Genomic DNA, 20,129 nt, shown 5'->3' on the forward strand with positions numbered 1-20,129 from the left:
AATCCCAACAGCTACGCAAGCCAGTTAGCTAAAAAATAGACCTCTGAAGCTCGAAATTGCAAAGAGTGTTCAGAATAGTCATGACCGATTTGTTACACGAGAAACTGAAACTCCTTATGGCGTGTTACACAATCAGATCAACATCAACAGCACAACACATTACAAGCTTAATTAGTGTATAATGTGTTCCAGAACTAGTAGTTTGTGTTTGTCCAGAGACTGCCAACCAGGGCCCGGCATTCAGCACCAGTTACATGCTCAATCCAAGCGCTACAGCACAGCACGTCTTGCACTCCTCGGACGACCAGGTCGCACAATCTCTTGCTTTAAGTGAACAACAGCAAGGCAACATTTCAGAGAAACGCAGGAGGCAGACACGGGGAGAAACACTGGTTTGCCTGGTTTACTTGGTCCACCAGTGGAGGAAATCCTTGCGCCTGTTGATCTTCTTCTGCAGCTGAAGAACGCCGTATAGCAGGGCTTCGGCGGTCGGCGGGCATCCAGGGACGTAGATGTCCACGGGGACGATCCGGTCGCATCCCCGCACAACGGAGTAGGAGTAGTGGTAGTATCCGCCACCATTGGCGCAGCTGCCCATCGAAATTACCCAGCGAGGCTCTGGCATCTGGTCATAGACTCTGCAGGAGAACAAAGAAAGATGAAAATGTTAGCAATGTTAGGAACCACAAGCTGGTAAGAAGCAGGGACCCTGTAAGTGGAAATGGCCTCAACATCAAAGATTTTGATTCATTCAGAATCCATGAGGAATTTCTCTGCCTTTACATCTCTAAAGTCTAATAAGACACTCCAGATATCAGTGATTTTGCCAAATGAGAACATAAGCCTTCCAAGCTTTGCAAGCGCATAGACACAAATAATGATGATTCAAGAGGAAACAGGTCTGAAGAATTCAGCAGGAATAATGATCATTGCTCACTGAATTCTTAAGGCATTTTTACATCTTATTTCTTATGTGAGAATTGACGGAAGGGCATGCTTCTTATTTCACAGGTGGATGCTAAACTGTAAACTGGTACACGTTTCTCTTTTTTTACCCCGCAACCAAATTGCCCAATAGTGTGTTACAACATTAAGAAACATGACAACGTGCATGCGATCAAATGAAATGCACGGCAGCAAAGGCAGTCAGGCAGATGATGGAAGCAAACATACTACACATGCAACCTAAAATTAGCCACCCTGTCGAGATCTAACTAGAATCCTAACAAGAGCTGTTCGAATTTCAGGCTCAGAATGACATAAACAAAAGAAATCACAAATCTGTATGATCTATGTAAGCGAACGGTAAGATAACAGGTTCTGTAGCAAAAGCTTACTTGCGAAGCGCGGGCGCCATCTTGTTGGTGAGCGTGCCGGCGACGATCATGCAGTCGGACTGGCGCGGCGAGGGGCGGAAGATGACGCCGAAGCGGTCGAAGTCGTAGCGGGAGGCGCCGGCGTGCATCATCTCGACGGCGCAGCACGCCAGCCCGAACGTCATGGGCCAGATCGAGCCCCGCCGAGCCCAGTTCATGAGGTCGTCGATCTTCGAGACCACGAACTCCGCTGCCTTCGACATCGGCGTGGGAGGCGGCGCCCCGCCGTACGGCGCGGGGTGGGGGCTCGCCGCGGCGGCCGAGGAGGAGGAGGAGTAGGCGCGCGGGGAGGCGGAGAGGAGCGCCAGCCGCGCCGTGCGCGGGAGGAGCGCCATGGTGATCGGGCGGGGACCTGGGAGCGAGGAGGCGGGTGGCAGGGTGCGGCTGCCGGCTTGCCCGGTGGGTTCGCTCGCCGAGTTGACGACGCAGGAGTTCTGGGGGGAGCGGTGCCGGTGCGGCGCGTGGCAGGGACACGACTCGAGTGTGGTTGGGAGGACACGGCTCACAGTGCACGACGGTGTGATACGGACGTTTTCATGCGATCAGGGTCGGTTTGAGAGGGAGAGGTCGGTACGGGCAGCGTGGTGCGTCACACGATTCGAGCTATTGAGAACGAAAGGATAAGGATCACGTCTCCGAATGCAGGATGATGGCCCGTCACGGCTCTTCCTCTAACGTCATATTTTAAATAACAACTTTAATAGGAATCTAATATTTCTAAAACAAAAGAATCATATACGAACCGAGATTATAATTTCTAACTATGAAGTTTTTCTTATAACCTAGCCGTCAATTTTGAGTGCTCAACTTGACATGAATACTTTATTTTGAAAATTTTTATAACCAGTTTTATTCTTTTAATGGTAGGCGGCGTGCTCGTGGACATGGTGTGCCCATAGTAACTTCATCAATATTGAGATGGATCGACTCAGTCTTTTAGAGATGCTTAGAAGGATACCGTTTGCGTGTGCGTATGTGAATGTCCGTTTTGAAAAAAACAAACATACACAAAATAAAAGTATTTTTGTTAAGCTCATTGCAAGAAAGGTATTTTTTTGTTAGGCGATATTTATGAAAGTAAGCTACCTACGCTGAATTGTAATTTATTTTAATTGTTGACCTAAGTAAAACTCAAACGGGATTTATAGAAAAAAAAAGCATCTAACAATGTAACATCAAACTAGTTTAGTTGACCAGCCATAATACTCCCTCCATCCAAAATTGTAGATCGTTTTGACTTTTCTAGGTATGCACCTAAATACTCCCTCCATCCCAAATTATAAGTCGCTTTTGACTTTTTTGATACATTCACTTTGCTATGTATATAGATATAACAATATGTCTAGATGCATAGCAAAGTGGATGTACCAAAAAAATCAAAGCGACTTGTAATATGGGATGGAGGGAGTATAAGGTATATCTAAATGCATACAAATATCGATGAACCTAAAAATGTTAAAAAAGTCAAAACAACCTAGGAAGTATATCTTAATTGTATATTTATTGAAATTGTATATGGTATTGTATTTTCTATAAACGTAGCCAACATTAAACATGTTTGATTTGGAACAGAATCAAATTAAAGTGAATTGAAATCTCAGTCGTTTGCCACCGTGGATAAAGCCTTGATCCCTAGTTCATTTCGTCGACACCCCTATCCTCTCGTCTTAAAAAACAGAAACAATATTGTCGAGGCTGCAGACTTCGCACAGATAAGAGTATAATTTACATTAATTTATGCCAAAAGCATTACATGAACCACTCAATTCATACAGCTTGACAGAGCTAACCAATCACGTATGAAGTGGCACTAAGGCAAAGGGCCAAGGGCCCGTGCTTCTGCATCCTACAGTAGCGAAACCGTTGTGTTATTCGGGCAAAACAGTTGTGTATCTTCTATTTTTCTTCCATCTTTTTGCTCCATTGTGAGCTGCATAAGGCCACATTGCCGTTTGTACGCCCGACTAGCGATGCACAGCGTGCTTCTTCAGCCGATGCTTAATTCAGAGCTGATAGTACCGCAGGTACCATACATTTAACGGTTTAAGCACAGCATCCGGGAGACTTCATGGAGGCATCAGAAACTGCCTCTGTTGTTTATGCTGCTGCCCTCGCTCGAGCAGCTGCTCTCTGGTAGATGTCTTCGTATTGCGAAGCTGAAGTATCCCAGCTGAAATCTATCTTCATGTCTTTCTGTACCAGCTGTTTCCAGACTTCAGGTTTTCTATGGTAGTAGTTGAAAGCTCTTTCCAATGCACTATCAAAACCCTGTCAAAATTAACATCCCACATTAGCTGTACTGTAGCCACCAAAATATCTTAAATTCCAATACTTCATTTTAGGATGTACACAGATAAGCCAATTACCTGCTCATCTGCCTTTAAAAAGGTGAAGCCATTTCGCAATTCCATGGGTATTGTTTCATCATCGAAATCGAAGACACTAAAATCATAAATCAAATCAGAGCAGTATTAGCAATGCATGTTTGAAGGTGGCAACAGTGTTGCGGGGATTGATGGCTTACGATTTTACCTGTCATTCAGACCACCAGTTTTCCGAACAACTGGCACAGAACCATATCGCATAGCTATCATCTATGGATGGAAAACAGGTCAGAATTGCATAGCAGAAGACGCACTATTAACTATTAAGCAGAAAAGAAGGGGAACAGAGGCTTATGTACAAGCAAAGCATGGGTGGTTTTTTACCCAAAAAAGGGGATAAAAGGTGTGAGTTATGTAGTATACTTATTCGAAGATACCAGATGATGAAGATGGTAAAGGACATTTTTCAGTAAATGACATACATGTCGCTAAACAACAATAGGAAGTTATTATAGTTTCTTGTATATATATACTAATACAAACTACATATAATACTAATTGCTAAACCATTAAATTAAATATGAAAAAAAGCTTACCTGAGTGAGGCCACATGGCTCAAACATAGAAGGAACAATAAACATGTCTGATGCTGCAAAAATCATATGGGATAGAGCATCATCGTACTTCAAAAGCAGCCTGATGTTGTTATTGTTCTGGAATTGGTCTGCGATACCCTCAAACTCCCTCTGTGAAAGAAATGAACAACAAATGCATTAAATGTTATGATAGCAAGGAAACAGCTGTTCAATAGGGAGAGCAGAGAAATATGGTATTTCGAACAATCAAGGTGTGCTTCTTTCATGATTGATGAACTATTCATGAGGTGCTGAAGACTCTTTTCCTTTCTTTCAACCAAATGTAACTGCATGAATACTCCATAAAGGAAACACACCTGAATGTTTGGTACTGGACTGGAACCTAGAAGAACAAACTGTCCGCCTAACTCAGCTGTTTTATATATTGCATGCCTGATGAGATGTACACCCTTTTGAGGAACTAGCCTTGTAATGCAACCAACCTGCTTGAGGAAACTTTCAGTTCTCTAGTAAATCTTGAAGAGAGGAATATGCTCAAACAAGTACAAAGTCAGCCTATACATACAAAGATTTACGATGGCTGAGAGGATAAAAAACATACTAGCGGTTGGGAAGCATTTGCAGAAGACATCTTGAGCTGCTTCCTGAGAGATGCTTTGTTTGCTGATTTTCCATATAGATCATTAGCACTATATTGGACCTTGAGAAACCTATCTGTAGAAGGATTCCATGTATCAGTGTCGATGCCATTAAGTATCCCAACAAATTTCTTGGAATGTATTTTGAGTGTATCTTGGAGCCCACGCCCGCCCTGAGCAATGGAGTAATTTTGTCAGAACGCTGAGACTGATTAAATTCATGATTCTAAAAAAAAATAATGGCAAACAGAAACACCAGAACCAGTATAGAAGAACTAAATTTGGTGCCCCTAGCCCTACAGAAACTGACCCCCTTCATTTCAATAACCTTGAAATGCGGTAAATGTGGATGATATACATGAACAAATCTTAGATCATTTGGGGAATATTTACAAGATTTGTCTCATTAATTATTTTGTACTTTTTAAACTTTTGAAAGTAAGAGGGTTAGAGAAAATAGGGGTACCAGAATGTTTGTTATACAACAGAAAAGAGAGACCAGAAATTAATAAATTAGTTGCATCCAATGGAAGTGCACATTGGACCCAAAGGTAGGAAGAAATATTACCTCTGAGCGCACCTCTTGAGCATATGTTGGTGACACAGTTGTGACAATGTTGGAATACACAATTGCACCCTGAACACCATAAGCGCATAGAATGGTACAATCATTATTAGTGATACCATAAAGCTAAAACTCTAGTTTCAACTCTTCTGCTACATATTTTCCATAGGTCAATACCTTAACAACATTTATTCTGCCATGTGAATTATCCCGCATTCTGTCTGGTCTATCCAGGTGCTCAACATCAAGGCCACAGTATGCTAAATCCTGAGCTGGAGCAGTTCCTTGATATTCGAAATTGTGACAGGTAAAACAAATTCTAGCTGAGTTGAAGCCCAGATTTGCATATACATCCCAATAAAGAGGGGCCTGGTGATTAACAATGTAACAAAAAAAAGTATATGTTACTACATTCAACTTAGTAAATCAACTAAGAAAAACATGATCCATTTTACATAATCTTTAAATCTTACAACAAATGCAGTCTGCCAGTCATGACAATGAATTATGTCAACTTTCTTCCCAGATTGGTAAAGTAATTCCAGTGCCACACGGCTAAAGTAGGAAAAACGTTTGAAGTCATCATGCTCTCCATAGTATTGTGCCCTCCAGAAGAACTTACCTGGATGCTGCGGCTCAATAAAGTAGACAGGAAGGCCTGCATTTGATAAATTTAGTTAGGCCACTGTATAATTAGTTTCATACAATGGTAGAACTGAGTGTTGACTGGAACCTTCAACAGTCCCAGTCCATATTTTGTTGGCAAACGTATTTCCCTCAAAGTAGGACTGTACCACAACATCTAGAACCTGCATGATCATCAGACAACAGTTTAACCAAACAAAAGACGCAACCATTAAAAGCATAATACGAATTAACAAACCAAGTACATACCTTAAGATTATTAATTTGGTTATGCTGCATGCAGTCATATTTTGGAAGAATAATCTCTACTAGGTGCCCTTTTTTTTGGAGTGCCTTCCCAAGACCAGAGATCACATCTGCCAAACCACCAACCTACAGAATATTGCATACAATAAAGCTAAAGGATGACTAACTGGATTGGAAATAATCAGTGTATACACCAAATAATAGTATAATACTCTAAGATAATTAGTGAACCATCACATTGCTAGTTTAATATAAGGAAGCATCACATTGCTAGTTTAATATAGGGAACCAGCGCAATATATATACTGTATAGTCTGGTAGATGGATTGGAGATCAATATGATTCAACTTATAAGTTATAGCCTATTTTTACAGCTTCAGGCAATTTAGTAAACCAACATCAAGATTGTGACTTTGTGGATGATGACGTCTAAAAAGAGGCACACTTTCAACTGTATCGAATTTCTTGCTCTCTCCAATCAACCCTTAAGATTCTCAAAGACCGGAACATACTTGAGGAGAAGCACATCACTGTTGAATGAGTTGGAGAATGCTTTTGGTATGCCTCCCTCTCAAGCCAAAACACATGGACCCCAATTAAAACTTACTCCAGTTCAAATGGAGCACTAGAAAAGTGATACTTTATAATCAACTGGACAGCTTTGCACCTAGTTTTATGCAGCATATTACATAGCAACGTATCAAGAAATAAGATAATGAAATCATAAATACTTGATGAAAACTGAATCAGTAACAAGGACCACCTTTGCAACAGGAGCCATCTCTGCTGCTATGTGGACAATGTGCAGACCAGAACTGCATTCAATAATAGAATATTCGATCATACCAAATAGTACATATAAATATTGTCCGAAGCACATGTTATTGTATAAAGAAGTTTTTTCCTCTTATTGGCAAAGGAGAGAGTGATACCTGGTTCCTGGCAGTGCCATCTTTAGAAAACTATCTATTAGTTCCCTCTCTGCCATTCCTCTAGATGACAAGTATGCTTCCCGAAGGCGATTATCCCTTGTCCAAGCCATTTCTCTTAATATATTTGCATCATTGCTGGATATTTTCTTCTCAAGTGACCACCCATCAATCAGAAGAGAGATCCTACTCCAGAACTCTGATGGCATGCCTTCTGCATAATGCTCCATTGACTTTTTCTCACTTTCCTTTATTAGTTTGCTGAGAGTATCATGAAACTCCACTATTGAGTGTTCATAAAGTTCGATTTGAGAATGCATTTCATGATTACATGCTTGGAAGCGTTCTTCTACTGATTTTACCCTTTTCTTCAAAAGATCAACAAAATAAAGACAGAACTCTGATATTTTTGTTGCTCCCAATGATGCTTCTAGTTTGTCAATCTTCTCCTGGAAATCATGATAGCCATCTAGTATCAGAGCAGCATGCTCGACTTGGTTTGCTGTGGACTCAAGCAATTCTTCCAAATTCTCTACTTTCTCCCACCAGGCATCATGTTGCATAGGACCAAGTTTCAGCATATCAGATTGGGCAGCTATAAATGCACACTCTAGCTCCCTAAGTGAAGCATCTAAAATAGCACGCTCTTTCTCCAGCTTGAATAGACTCTCTTCTGTCTCAGTTATCTCAATAAGCTTTGATTTAAGAAAATTTATGTCATCCTTCAGTAGCATATTCTCTTCCTTTAGTACATCAAACTCCTGAGCCTCTGTATCAGACTTTCCTTCACTAGAAAGCTCAGATTGTGCACCAGTTTCTGATAATTTTATCTCTAAAATGCTCATCTTCCGTTGCAAAGCTTCCTTCTCTTTAAGAATTTTGTCAGCACGTTCCAATGCCTGAAGACGAGCTTGATTCAGAAGCAATATATCTAACCAAATAAGATTTGAAATCAGTGATTGTCATGCACATGTCTACATATTTGAATATTATAAAGAGCTATATGAAGATTCACAAGGAAAGAATCACATACTCTTCTCAGTATTTTGTATCATTCCTACCAAATCTTCCAGTTGAACGTTTGGTAGGCCATTTTCATCATCAGAATTCTGCAGAAAAGTATTGGAACAGCAACCCCAGTGAATAAATAAGGGCAAACAGAAGAGTGATGATACTTCCTAACAATGTTCATGCTAATATCGATAATCCATAGCGAAAGAGTGTAAGAATAAAAATATATGAAACATCGAACAAACACTCATATAAAGCACTAAAGAATAGACTAATCTTGCGGAATGGAACACATAATTGCTACAGAACTTGCTACAATACCTGTTGGTGCTCATCATCACTGGAAGCTCCAGCTCTATCTCTCTGAATGTTAACCCTGTTACGGTAGTTAGCACTAGGTGTGCTCTTCTGAGGAGGTTGTGCGCCAGTCCTGGCACCAAAATTAGAACTATTTACATATATCATCAATTCCAGCAATTAAACATATGTAAAAAGGAGCCACAATGATCCGATCATGGTTTCTGAACACTATTAGCTATTTTCGCACTAGTGTTTATAAATGACTAGAACAGTGCGATCAAGCATGACAGGAGCACTAGTAGTAGAGACTGGGACAGGCCATTTCCTACATACAACGCACGCACGGCCGACGATTCCAAAGTTTGCGTCCCCTGCGAAGTGTGCAAAGGGCGATCACCAAAACACCCCAAAACACTCCATGCCACAAGCAATACCCCGAACACATCACGAGCGCCTTCAATTTGGAGCTCCAACGGAAACATGCGCGCCCTCAACGCAAACTACTAGCTACCTGAGATTGCGGTGTCGAGTCCGGCGGGAAACGGCTAGGCGGCTGCGCCCGGCGATCGAGGACGGAGCGGGGCCGCGGAACAGGAGAGCGGTCGCCTCGGCGCCGGCCGCCGCCGCCGAGCACGCCATATGAAGCTGAGGAGGAGGGTGGGGAGAAGGGGAGAGTGGGAGGTGGGCCTCGAGGCGGCGGCGTCGGGATTCGCGTGGGCGGCGGTTGGAAAAAAAGCTGCGGAGTGGAGTGAGGCGGAAGCGTGGCCGTGCAGTGGGGGCTCGGGCGGCGGGTGTCCCGTGCGCTGCGCGGGGAAGGCGGAGGAAGGAGAGCCAAACAGAGGCGGCGGGGCTATCTGGCCGCCTGGGACCCGCTGATCGGGGCGCGTGGGGCCACGGCGGCAGTGAGTAGTCTGCGCCGCTGCCCGCTGGGAAGCGGGCGTCGCGTTGCGAACTGGACTAGTTGCGTACAGTCTATTCAGTGCCTCTCTCTCTCTCAGCAGGCGTTCGGTTTTTGAAACTATGCTAGTTGGTCAGAGTCTATCCAGTTTTTCAGTTTGACCCATCTCTTATTTAGGTGCAGAGATAGATTGGATCTAATTTTTTATTTAATTGGAGGGATAAAATGGGTTGGAGTGATTCCAACTCTTGTTTAGTTGGAGGGTTAGGGATAAAAAAGCAACAGAGGCAGCAAGCAAGCACACCAATTCATCAATCCTTGAGCAATGTTAATTAACGACCCTTAACAGAACGTCAAGCTGGCACACTAATCCACTGATCCTTGAGTAACGTTAGTTCTTGAGCAAAGCCAACGTTAATCCTTGAGCATACTTGGTAATCAAGTTGAAATATTGCTTACATATAGTCACTTACAGATAGCAAGTTCAAGACAATACAGCAAGTTACAACAAGTTCAAGCCTTACATGATATAAGTTCAAGGCTTACACGCTAACATAAGATTCAAGTTCTAACAAAAGAAACATCCCACTCATCGAAATAACCCTTACATTCCAGAGAACTTCTCAGCGATGAACATTGTGACCCAATTTAACTTGTGATCGAATAGCAGCTTATAGAAAACTTTGCCAATGTGAAGATTGGTCACCAAATGAGCATAGTAGAAAGATATGTGTGCTGAATTAAAACCAAGAAGTTGGTTCAAGGTGTCAAATAGGTCAGCTGGCAGCTCATTATCAGGTTGAGCAACTAATTTTATGGCAGCGACAAGGTTCTCACCTACACTTTTGAAAGCGGTAACCAGTACATCCTTCTTCATTTCAGCTACCTTGGCCTTCTTACTTAGTCTACTAGCAGAAGATATTACCTCTTGACTGGTAGGTCCATCACTTAGATCATGATCAATAACGTTATCCTCCTCTTCTTGACTTTCACCCTCATCATCCTCTCTACCTAGAGGTGCACCTGAGTCTTTTGCAAAGTTTCCAGTAGCCATGTTATTGCCAAATATTGCCTCCATCTCTCTATAGCGCAAGAGGGGCTTGTTCAAGAACTCAGCATTAGACTTGTGATTCTAGACATGGAGGAGAAATAAGTTAATATAATCTAACACTGGTCAATCAATCAAAAACTAAGTAAAGATGGTAAGTTTACATGGACATGACCGTTGTAGTGCTCCTCATCAAGTGTAATCATGCAGTTTTTTCTTCATCAAGAGGGCAGCACTCAACTTATTCAATCTATTTATATTTGCATACCTTTTTTGCCATGTTTTCAAATGATTCTTGACTTGCTCACCAGTGATTCTTGTGTTTAACTTCTCATTGATAGTCCTAGTACAACCATTGAAAATGTGTTTCTTAAAGCCCTTTGATATCTTCAAACTAGCAGCCACCAAATCATTGAGGTGAGAGAGCATTAAAGCCGACATTGCTGATGTCCATATAGCATGCCCACTAGTTCCCCCACGCCCTTCAGCTACTTCCTCCATTGTTCTGCCACACAAAAATAAAATTAGCAATAGTACCAATACAAAATCAGCACCAAGACATAGACAAAATGTACGTTATCACCAATAAAAAAAATCAGCATCAAGACATAGACAAAATGTACATTATCACCAATACAAAATCAGCACCAAGATATAGCCAAGATGTACATTATCACCACAAATTACACAAAATTCAGCAAGCAACATATTCATAAAAATATCATTCAACATCAAATATGTCCTTACAAATAGCAATACATCAGCTAAGAGAGGCTTAAAGATGTTATACAACTAAAAGAAATTCAATTTTGAAACAGATATTAGTTAACATTGTTGTTTTGACAATCTGCCCACATCTGATCTGCTAATTGCTGCCTGAAATTAATTGTAGCAGCATGCTCATTTGCTTGGCAAGTGCGTGTTGAAGCATGGTTGTAGCTTGGAAAGTTAGTATCCTCTGTAAAGAACTCATCACGCCCATCTTGTATGACCCAATTGTGAATAATGCAGCAAGCACAAACAATATCTACTTGTGTTGGAAAAGAGAATAATGGAGTAGCACCATCAATAATTTTGAATCTCCTCTTTAGTGCCCCAAATGCCTGCTCTACTGTGACACGTAGTGATGAGTGCTTAAGGTTGAACAATTTCTTCTCATTCTGCACTGGATTACTTCCCCATTCATTTAAGTGGTACTGAACACCATGAAAAGGGGGCAAAAATCCTGGTTTGGCTCCATATCCAGCATCGACTAGGTAGAATTTGCTTATCATTTGATAGTATAAACTAAAATTTGTATGTAAAAGTTGAGAGTTTACTACTCTATTACCTTGTAGGACACGAAGGCCATTCTCACGTTCTAAAGCATCACATAAAACTAGAGTATCATGTGCAGTCTCTTCCCAACCAACCAACACATAGGTGAACCGTAAATTAAAATCTACAGCTGTCATTACATTTTGTGTGAAAAAGGATTTCCTACCATGAAAGGCATGCTCAATGTTCTTAGAAACAAATATGATGCTCTTACATGAGTACCATCGATAGTTCCAATACAATCCTATTTTTTTCAAAAAAGTAAAGATTAGGGACCATATGAGGTTCGATTAATACAAAACTCGAAACAAAATAGGGATAAGCCTCACACCTTAAAGTAAGGATCCCATCTGTTATTCCCTACAATTTTGCTTGGAGTATCCAAAGATGGGTAGGCCCCCTCGCAGCTCTCCAATAGCATGGAGTACTTTGTTGAAATAGCGGCTAACTGTTTCTCCCGATCTATCAAAATTAGTTCCAAGTAACCTATTCCTAAGGTTATGTCCCACTATATTTAGAAACATACCCACCTGTTACTCAACACACAAGTTACATGTATCTTTAAGCAAACCATGCTCTCTTAAAAGATTGCAAAACCGAAAGAACTTGCCTCTATTAAGTCTTAACATGTTCAAGCTAGTTGTGTCATCCTTCCAAATTTTGTTATTTAGATAATCTACTCTCATCCTATCCCTATCCTCCATAGGCCCATAGGTAATACCAACCCTTCTTGTACAACAGCATGTATGTAGCAGCAACACAAGTTACAATCTTGATCCTCTTATCCATCTACAATACAAGAATGAAAGAAACACCTGTTCTTAGAGACCATTGAACCAGGATGTCCTGCCCAGTGCAATTTCATTGAAATAAGATGTTCTGTAATAGATATAGCTACTAGATTATTTGTTCAATTCAACTCCCACAATACTATCAACCAGGAGCATCCAAAGCCAATACAGTAAATATCAACCAAGTCAAGCATGGTAGCATTTTCTTACCTTGGAGAGCAGTGGAGGCAGTGGACAGGAGGGTCAGGGAGGCGGCGGATGGCAGGGGCAGCGGTGGCGAGATCCAGCCGGGAGAGGTGCAGGCGGGAGAGATGGGTGACCGGGTGAGAGAGGGGCGGCTGATGGGAGTTGACGTGGTGGAGGGTAGAGGAGGCGGCGGATGGTAGAGGCGGCGGCGGCGAGATCCAGCCGGGAGAGATGGGTGACCGGGTGAGAGAGGGGCGACGGAGGGTAGGGGAGGCGGCAGCGGCAATGCGCCTGGCGACGGTGGCGGATGGCAGGGGGAGGCGACGCAGGATGCGCCTAGCGGCGGGGGTGGAGTGACAGGGGTGAGAGGAGGGAGGATAGGGTTCAAGCAGTGATAGCTGGGAGCACGCGGGATTCATGTGACGTGCGGGAGGTTCTGGGTCGGCATGGTCCGTCCGTTTCGGAGGAATGCAGCGGACCCGCATTCGCGGGAATATTCCCATATGGATCGGACCCAACCAACATCCCGTTTGAACCAAACGCGGGACGATATGGGTCGAACCTGTTCTGACCCACATCAACCCGGTAACCAAACACACACCCTAAGGCTACCACGTGAGAACTAAACAAAAAACTGAAGATTTTGCATGATAGTACTACTAATCTGGCTGGCAAGTGGCAAAGGTATTCTTATTGTTTAAGCCCAAGCGACCATAGAGCCATAAATTACTAGGGGGGAAAAACGAATGGCGTCATTGTCGGCCACAAACAACGATTTTCTCTAGTGTCATAAGATAAATTCTCTGCCTTTTTCTCTTTGTTTGTCGAAGTTTAATTTAGTCCCATCTGGTATTTATAGGTTGCTATCACTGCAAAGTTCACTTAGCCGTTAGTTTTGCTTGACATTTGGAAGCTACTGTCGCTTCAAAGTTCGCCGCAAGCAGTTTCACGAAGGTGAGATTGATAGGATAGAGACATTATATGTCATGCAATCTTTCGCGAAAACCTTTACAAGTAACTTTTGTCACATTCATCGCATCAAATCGGAGATTCGTTGAATACGATCCGCAGGCAAAAGAAAAACTAAGCACAATTTTTTTTAAAAATCAACTATGTGAAACACGTCTCGGTTAAACTTTGGTCTACACTTAGACTATATAGGTATAATACAATCAATGCGAAACAAAACACTATTAGTTGAACAATAATCTAAAATGTTGTATGTTCCCTTTATTTTGTCTAGATTCATGGCTACCGTTGTCAAATAATAAAAAGAGAAAAACACTATGTATTATGTGTACTACTTCTTCTATGCGAAAATGCGAAAATGTAAGTTATTTTGATTTTTCTAAATTCATAGATTTTTTTGAGACATCACGGGGGACTAGCCGATGATGGTTTTGATACAAAGTACCGTCCCGTAGATGCACAAATGAACAAGTTCCACAGATTCGTAGATTTTGTTACGAACTTGGATATACACTATGTCTAGATGCATAGTGAAAGTTATAAATCTAGAAAAAGTTAAAATAACATATAATTTAGAACGGAACGGAAAGAATACTCAAACACCTCTTACCTTTCCTAATTCAAAAACAGGAAATGGTGTTCTTACTTTTTTTGAGGCCAAGGTCCAATTGGAAGCCCGTTTCACCACTAGGTAGTAGCAAGAAAGTTGAGATATGAGAGCCCAAGATTGCATCAACTTTGATTTGCACTACGTCCAGCTTATATTATAGTTTTCAATTATCCGACCACCCAGTTTAAAAAAGGTGTAAGTCTTCCCACATATTGCAGCTTTTTTTTTATTAAGATTGCAGCTTATAATAAGGTTGGAAGATCCAAACAATGCATTAAAAAACTTTTGTTGCAAAGTTCACTTAGCTACTAGTTTTGTACTTTGTCATAGCAAAATTCACTGCAAGCGGTTTTAGAAAGATGATATTGAAAGGCATAGATATATTGCCACGATCTCGTCCACGTCTTTAGCCTTTTGCAACAACTTTTATCAGCCAGGCCGTTCGGCAGCGCTAGTTGTGGCTACCGCTGCTGGCTTCTGCTGCCAGCGGCTGCAGCGCAGCTGCTAGCTGTTGCTTGTGGCTTCAGCCGGAAGAAGCCCAGCGCAGCAGCAGAAGCCCACCGAACGGGCTGAGAGACTTCAGTCACAATCATCAAATCAGAAAAACTAACGCATTCGTTGAACATACAGACAATCTATAAGAAACCAGAACACTCAACTGTATAAAGTCTGCTTCATTTGTTTTTTTTAAACATCTGTGGTGCACAAATGCACAATACAGCCGGTTGGGTTGACCTTCAAAAACTATGTGTTGGACAACACTATCCAAAAAGAATGAATGTTCCCTTCATTCAGTCCAGATTCATTGCTTTGTTCAAATCATAAAAATAGAAAAAGATAATATTATGTATGTGCTACCGATGAATACGTGCACCTCCTAGAATGAGTTGATACTGTGGATCATGGCTACATGCCCATGTTAGAGCATCTCCAGTAGTTCCCTAATAAATATTTTTCAAAAAACTAGGGATATCTTAATATAAAGTTACTTTTGCAGTCTCTCAATAATCTCATCCCAATCCAACTACCATATTAAGAGAATCATAACTCCTCCTTTATTTAGGGAGAGTTGGAGTGAATTATTGGATTATCCCAATAATTATTTGGAAAAGGGAAAAGTAAAGGACTCCTGCCGTTCCAAATTATAAGTCATTTTGACACTTTTAGGTTTATAGATGTTATTTATCTAGATATACATTATGTCTAAGGGGGTGTTTGGATCTTTAGTTTGGACTAAAATTTATGTCACATCGAATATTCAGAGGCTAATTAGGAGGACTAAATATGAGCTAATTATAAAACTAATTACACGGACGGAGGCTAATTCCCGAGATGAATCTATTAAGTCTAATTAATCCATCATTAGCACATGTTTACTGTAGTACCACATTATCAAATCATGGACTAATTAGGCTTAATAGATTCGTCTCACAAATTAGTCTCCATCTGTGCAATTAGTTTTATAATTAGTAATACTTCTAATTATTATCTAAATATTCGATGTGATAGGAATTTTAGGAGCTCCTAAAGAAATAAACGGGGCCTAAATACATAGTAAAAATTGTAAATTTAAATATACTAAAACGATCTACAATTTAGGAACGACCTACTATTTGGGACGGAGGAAGTAGTTGGATAGGGGAAAAGAAATCGCTGGAGACGCTCTTAAAACGCTTCAAAAACGGAGACGACTAAATGAAGAAAATTGTCTTCTGACTTCTAAGGCCAAGCAGTCTAGCAGAGAGCAGTGGTTGCAGCGCAGGGTCCACTTGTCCCGCGCTCGGCATATATACCCTGCGCCGGTCTGCCTCCGCAATCGACCACGGAGGCACCGGGCCGCAACTCGCAAGTGGGCCGCCTTCCTCGGCTTGTTCGCCCACCGGGTCCCGTGTCCTTCAATCCGACCCCATCCGCGAGCCCCGCGATGCCGGCCGGCCAGCCGCACGCGCACGAGGCCGCCGGCGGCGGCGGGGGTGGCGCCGCGAACCACTCCAACCATCACCATCTGGCGGCCCACTCGCCGCCGCCGCCCCCCGCGCTCCCCGCGGAGGTGGTGCCGGCGTACCCGCCCCCGGAGTCGGAGGACGACGAGACCTGGGTCTGGACCCAGATCAAGGCGGAGGCCCGCCGCGACGCGGACGCGGAGCCGGCGCTCGCCTCCTTCCTCTACGCCACCGTGCTGTCCCACCCGTCCCTCCCGCGGTCCCTCTCCTTCCACCTCGCCAACAAGCTCTGCTCCTCTACCCTCCTCTCCACGCTCCTCTACGACCTCTTCCTCGCCACGCTCACCGCGCACCCCTCCCTCCGCGCCGCCATCGTCGCCGACCTCCTCGCCGCCAGGTCCCGCGACCCCGCCTGCGTCGGGTTCTCGCACTGCCTCCTCAACTACAAGGGGTTCCTCGCCATCCAGGCACACCGCGTCGCGCACGTGCTCTGGGCGCAGCAGCGCCGCCCCCTCGCGCTCGCGCTCCAGTCCCGCGTCGCCGACGTATTCGCCGTCGACATCCACCCCGCCGCCGTCATCGGGAAGGGCATCCTCCTCGACCACGCCACCGGCGTCGTCATCGGGGAGACGGCCGTTGTTGGCGACAACGTCTCGATCCTCCACCACGTCACCTTGGGTGGGACTGGCAAGGCGGTCGGCGACAGGCACCCCAAGATTGGGGACGGTGTGCTGATTGGCGCAGGAGCCACGATTCTTGGTAACGTCAAAATCGGTGCCGGGGCTAAGATTGGGGCCGGATCCGTGGTGCTGATAGATGTGCTGGCGAGGAGCACGGCGGTGGGTAACCCCGCGAGGCTGATTGGTGGGAAAAAGACGGAGGGTGAGAAGGACGAGGACATGCCGGGGGAGTCCATGGATCACACATCCTTCATACGGCAGTGGTCGGACTACACCATTTGAGAGCAATTTTACAAGGTCTATTACTCTCCCTCTGTATCATTAGTAGTGGTGATGTACCAAATAGTGATGTACTCTTTGTTGTGTGCTATGCTTTTGTCTGCGATGAACTGTACTGTAGAAGCATGGTTTTTTATGATCAATCGTTTTGTCAGCTGTGTGCCATGCTCAGATACTAATAAATTGAGATTGATGAATGAATAAAGTTGTATATCCATAGAGGAGTTGGTTGGGTTTTGCCACTGGCCTTATGTATCAAGCTCCAAGGACTGAATGAAGTGTATAAAGCGATATCTTATCTGATGGAGTGCCGGGATTCTATACTCTGTTATTTCTCTGATGCGGAAAGATTTTGTGACTTGAATAATCGAATGCGGTGCATTGTTCCCTCTAGAAGATGCTAATTCCTAGAATAACCAATGAGTTTGTTTTTCAAATTCTCTCTATGAATCAGTCAGCTTTAGTACTGCAAACATGTCATGAAATGTAGTTCTGGGGTAGTTTTAGTATTTTAGCAGCCACATTATCATTGTTTTGCCTGTGAGAATTTTTTTTAATAATATCTGCACTGCTACTCTTAGTTCTTTTGAGTAAAATGTTCAGAGGTGACTTTGTTTGGGGGTTAGTTGGAACATTTATTGAACTTAATGCAGATCTGTTGAGAAAATATTAAAAACTTTGTATATCTTAAGTAACTTTTCTTGCTTCTGCCAGTATGGATGTGGCTGTAGTTCATTCTCATTATTTTTCACATGTTTTCTTATCCATTCATTTTCTGGAAGGACATTTGATATGTTCTTGCTATCATTAAGGTATGCATGCTTTGTCTGTCCGATTTGTCTGGTGAGAGTATTTAATTACTGAATTTGTTAGTTCAAATTTTGGTAAACCTTCTCTTTAGATGTGTTTATGTTAACTTTGGTTATTTGCTGTACTGATTAATGTTCAAGTGTTATCGTTAACAATGTGGAAGTGACTGCAGTTCAAATCACATGTGATCTGTCAGAGTCTCAGCACTAGGGACTTGTAAAAGTAACTCTTCAAAATCTGTTCGTTTCTGTGGAAAATTCTGTTCTTTTGGGAAAACATTTGAACCTTGGTATCTGTGATTTATTGGAATTATATAGTAAGTACTCCCTCCATTCCAAATTATAAGTCATTCCAAGAATCTCGGAGAGTCAAAGCATCTCAAGTTTGACCAAAATTATAGAGAAAATTATAAAGATTTATGACATCAAATAGGTATACTATGAAAATATAATTGATGAAGAATCTAATGATACTTAGTTGACAGAATAAATATTATTATATTATCATATAAATTTGGTCAAACTTGAGATGCTTTGACTCTCCAAGATTCTTGGAATGACTTATAATTTGGGATGGAGGGAATGACTTATAATTTGGGATGGAGGGAGTATTTATTCTTGGTTAGATTCTGTTTGGTGTTTATTTGTTCAAACTTCTGTGCAGTTTGGTATAAGTAGTTATTACACAAGGGGATTGTGTGAGGAGTATGAGAGGGAATCCAATCTAAAGAAACTATTACAGAGAACATGATAGTTAATGAAGAACCTCCATCATGCTCTTGTGCTCTAGTCATCAGAGTAATAGATTTTCAAGACAGGCCTACAGTGCTTTGCACTGTAAGAATAGTTCACCAAACATTAATTTATCATATTTTCAGCATGTATATAACTACCATTATTGGTGCGCTAACAACATTACCCAACACAGGTAGTTGCATTTTCTGCCTATCTGATGTTGAGTCCTTGAGCCTGAGGCTACAGAATGCGGCAGACTGCATTATTGTTAAGGCAGTGGAACTGGCAACCAAATTAGACCATATTCTTCTAACTGTTTGTAGTAATAATTTTTGGAACCAGAGGTCATCCCTCAAACCACATTTACATTTAGAACCTAATCCCAACCTTCTGCTAGTAATTCTTTGAACTAAAAGTCACCCCTTAAATCCTATGACGATCATTATGGGATACATTGCCAATCAATATAATGTTCAATACAAAGGTAACACCCCCCCCCCCCCCCCCCCCCACACACACACACACCCACACCCACACCCACACACACCCCGCAAAAAAAATGGTAGGGATTTAGCTTAGTTAATTTCTTTGGAGATCTTCTAGTAAATCTTAATCTGCTACCAGTTCAGCCTTACAGTATCTTCCTTGTTAATAAGCATTTGTCTTTTTCTTGGTCGTGCAGGAACATGGGTAACTCTGCCTTGTGATTTCTGAGTGGCATGTACTCAACATGGGTAGATGCTCAAATTAAGCCGCTGCCTTAGATACAGCAGCCATGGCTTGTTGCTGTTGGGTATCGCACATTGTTTTCTCGAAGGGTTGGATCTTGTGTGTTCCAATTGACCTAGTTGCTTAAAAATAAGCATAAAACTTTCTGGTTTTAGAACATCCTGGTGTCTGTACCACTCCTTACGTGCCAAGTTGATGCATCACATCCCTTATGCATTATTATAATATCTGAAAAGTATTATTGATTTGCTTAGATTTGCAGTGGCACTGAAGCATTACTGATTTTCTGTATTTTTTTTAGTGTTGATAACTCTTGACACTCACCAAACATTATGTTTTCTTCCATTTGTAAGGATGGCAGCGGATCGGGTTCGGGACGGATATTCACGGGTTTCGGGAACGCGGGTTTCGGTTTTGGTTCTTAGTTTTCGCCGACGGATTTGCGTGTTCGGATACTCGAAATACTGTAGGTTTGGGGCGAATTCTTAAATTCAATTCACCCGTG

General features: G+C 42.4%; 3 protein-coding genes across 4 annotated transcripts; 1 reads left to right on the forward strand and 2 right to left on the reverse strand.

Moving 5' to 3' along the window:
• Positions 1–24: 24 nt before the first annotated feature.
• LOC117847872 (uncharacterized) lies at positions 25–1,888 on the reverse strand. The gene is made up of 2 exons (XM_034729168.2): positions 1,338–1,888; positions 25–638 (listed from the first exon to the last, which is right to left on the reverse strand). The coding sequence occupies exons 1-2, from the start codon at positions 1,709–1,711 to the stop codon at positions 404–406; spliced, it is 609 nt and encodes a 202-aa protein (XP_034585059.1). The 5' UTR covers positions 1,712–1,888; the 3' UTR covers positions 25–403.
• Positions 1,889–3,079: 1,191 nt separating this feature from the next.
• Positions 3,080–9,448, reverse strand: LOC117848402 (probable starch synthase 4, chloroplastic/amyloplastic). 2 transcript variants are annotated; one of them, XM_034729803.2, is made up of 16 exons: positions 9,142–9,444; positions 8,652–8,760; positions 8,353–8,428; positions 7,323–8,250; positions 7,154–7,205; positions 6,394–6,516; positions 6,233–6,308; positions 5,973–6,157; positions 5,677–5,868; positions 5,503–5,571; positions 4,898–5,107; positions 4,653–4,778; positions 4,297–4,446; positions 3,909–3,970; positions 3,743–3,818; positions 3,080–3,644 (listed from the first exon to the last, which is right to left on the reverse strand). In XM_034729803.2, exons 1-16 carry the CDS (start codon positions 9,267–9,269, stop codon positions 3,474–3,476), a joined length of 2,733 nt encoding a protein of 910 aa, XP_034585694.1. In that variant the 5' UTR covers positions 9,270–9,444; the 3' UTR covers positions 3,080–3,473. The 2 variants fall into 2 exon arrangements, 1 of the variants encoding a protein (XP_034585694.1); XR_011897749.1 differs by lacking the exons at positions 3,080–3,644; positions 3,743–3,818; positions 3,909–3,970 and having other exon boundaries at positions 4,307–4,446; positions 4,653–4,791; positions 9,142–9,448.
• Positions 9,449–16,269: 6,821 nt separating this feature from the next.
• LOC117848403 (probable serine acetyltransferase 5) lies at positions 16,270–19,877 on the forward strand. Its single transcript, XM_034729804.2, has 2 exons — positions 16,270–17,369; positions 19,578–19,877. Exon 1 carries the CDS (start codon positions 16,374–16,376, stop codon positions 17,352–17,354), a length of 981 nt encoding a protein of 326 aa, XP_034585695.1. The 5' UTR covers positions 16,270–16,373; the 3' UTR covers positions 17,355–17,369; positions 19,578–19,877.
• Positions 19,878–20,129: the final 252 nt, after the last annotated feature.

Source organism: Setaria viridis, chromosome 3 (genome assembly GCF_005286985.2).
Source record: "Setaria viridis chromosome 3, Setaria_viridis_v4.0, whole genome shotgun sequence".
In the NCBI taxonomy this organism is placed as follows: domain Eukaryota; kingdom Viridiplantae; phylum Streptophyta; class Magnoliopsida; order Poales; family Poaceae; genus Setaria; species Setaria viridis.